This window comes from Protobothrops mucrosquamatus, unplaced genomic scaffold (genome assembly GCF_001527695.2).
Source record: "Protobothrops mucrosquamatus isolate PMUCROS unplaced genomic scaffold, P.Mucros_1.0 scaffold4628, whole genome shotgun sequence".
NCBI lineage: Eukaryota > Metazoa > Chordata > Lepidosauria > Squamata > Viperidae > Protobothrops > Protobothrops mucrosquamatus.
In genome coordinates, this window is record NW_015390528.1 from 12661 (window position 1) to 15147 (window position 2487).

The following is a 2487-nucleotide window of genomic DNA, read 5'->3' on the forward strand; positions in this document are numbered from 1 at the left end:
CAGGAAAACTAGATCCAGAAAGATCAGATTTGAGCTAACAACTCAACAGAATATCACTCTGCTTTCTTTTAGCTGACATATGGCTCATTAGCCCAAGAGGAATTGCAGACCAGTAAGCGATCTTCACTTTATTTCATGATCCCAAAAGAGGACCATCAATACATTGGGATTATTCAACTGCTTCATCACTTTAGGTGGACATGGATTGGGATTTTTGCTATGGATAACAACAATGGAGAACGTTTCTTACAAAAAATACAGCCCATACTTTCACAAAATAGAATCTGTTCATCATTTGTACAAAGGCTGCCACAACTAATCCACATAGAACAATATACAAAACTTTACCCCATCATCTTATGTATTTTCACTAATTTGAGGAATGGCAACACCACTACATTTCTTGTCTATGGAGAATCAGGGACAATTATGTGGCTCAGAGCTATCATGTTTGTAACAGATCCTGAAAGCATTGAAACTGCATCGTTTAGAAAGGTGTGGATCATGACTGCACAGATTGATTTTGTGCTCTCAAGCTTTCAAGTCACGTGGGATCTCCAAATGTTTCATGGGGCTCTTTCCTTCACTGTTCATTCAAGAGCAGTTGTAGGTTTCAAGGAGTTTCTTCAGACCATAAAACCTCATTCAGGCTACAGAGATGGTTTTCTGCAGGACGTTTGGGAACAATTACTTGATTGTTCATTCTCAAAATCAGAGTTACAAGAAATGTCCAGTAGGCAGTGCCCGGGGGAGATAAAACTGGAGGATCTTCCTGGGCCTGTGTTTGAAATGGAAATGACTGGACAAAGCTACACTGTCTACAATGCTGTTTATGCTGTGGCTCATGCTTTGCAGGCTCTATTCATGTCAGGGTTCAATAAGAAAAAAACAATAATGGGTAAAAAACCTGACCTTCTATATCTGCAGGCTTGGCAGGTATTCTCTCTGCATTGGACACTTTTTTTATTTCAATGAGCAGTTTGATCTAGAATTATCATTTGAACCTATGGCAGAAAGTCTTAATATTTTCTACTTATAGAATCCAGTTAAATAGAATAGAATAGAATAGAATAGAATAGAATAGAATAGAATAGAATAGAATAGAATAGATATGGAATGAAGAATAGAATAGAATAGAATAGAATAGAATAGAATAGAATAGAATAGAATAGAATAGGAGTGGAGTGGAGTGGAGTGAAGTGGAACGGAATAGGGGATAGGGAAAGGGATAGAATAATGGGATGGGATGGGATGAAAGTTATATAATATAATATAATTAATACAATACAATACAATACAATACAATACAATACAATACAATACAATACAATACAATACAATACAATACAATACAATACAATACAATACAATATAATATAATATAATATAATATAATATAATATAATATAATATAATATAATATAATATAATATAATATAATATAATATAATATAATATAATATAATGGAACAGAATAGGGGATAGGGAAAGGGATAGAAAAATGGAATGGAATGGGATGGAGTGGAGTGGAGTGGAATGGAACAGAATAGGGGATAGGGAAAGGGATAGAATAAAGGGATGGGATGGGATGGGATGGGATGAAAATAATATAATATAATAATATAATATAATAATATAATACAATACAATACAATACAATACAATACAATAATGGAACAGAATAGGAGATACAGAAAGGGATAGAATAATGGGATGGGATGGGACAGGATAGGATAGGATGGGATGGGATGGAGTAGAGTAGAGTAGAGGAGTGGAGGAGTGGAGTGGAATGGAATGGAATGGAACAGAATAGCGGAAAGGGAAAGGGATAGAATAATGGGATGGGATGGGATGGGATGGGATGGGATGGGATGGGATGGAATGGAATAGAATAGAATAGAATAGAATAGAATAGAATAGAATAGAATAGAATAGAATAATAGAATATTGTCACTTTAAATGTACACTAATCGGCATACATTAGATGAAATTTCATTGCATATAGCTCTCAAAGGGTCACCACCTCCAACATACACTTCATAAATATGACCAAAAGAATTGCATACGCCCACATATCCACATATAGTCTATGACACAGAGAAACAACACAGTCTAGTTCAGATGCATTACATGTACATGACAAGAAAAAGTTAGATGTGAACATCAAGAAACTACAAACTATTGTTAAGTAATACAGTTGTTAAGTGAATTTGGCTTCCCCATTGACTTTGCTTGTCAGAAGGTGGTGAGGGTCCTAAATGTAAAAGGAACAGTCATAAGTCACTTTTTTCAATGCCAACGTAACGGTCATTAAAGGAACTGTTGTAAATAGAGGACTATCTGTATTATCTTTCCAACTCTCTCTTTCTCATTCTCTTTCTCTTAGCTCCATCCATTTCTACATGGCATTTCTTTTAACAATTCAGCTGGAGAGAAAGTGATCCTGAATGAGAAAGGAGAAGTAATGGGGGGATTTGACATCATCAA

At 35.1% G+C, this 2487-nt stretch overlaps 1 protein-coding gene across 1 annotated transcript in view; it reads left to right on the forward strand.

The window, feature by feature from the left end:
- The first annotated feature begins 447 nt into the window (after positions 1-447).
- The window catches only part of LOC107299161 (vomeronasal type-2 receptor 26-like), a 23160-nt gene continuing 21120 nt past the window's right edge, over positions 448-2487 (forward strand). The window contains exon 1 of the mRNA XM_015828528.1: positions 448-898. Within this exon, the coding sequence (XP_015684014.1) occupies positions 448-898 (451 nt within the window). The remainder of the gene's footprint in view (positions 899-2487) is intronic.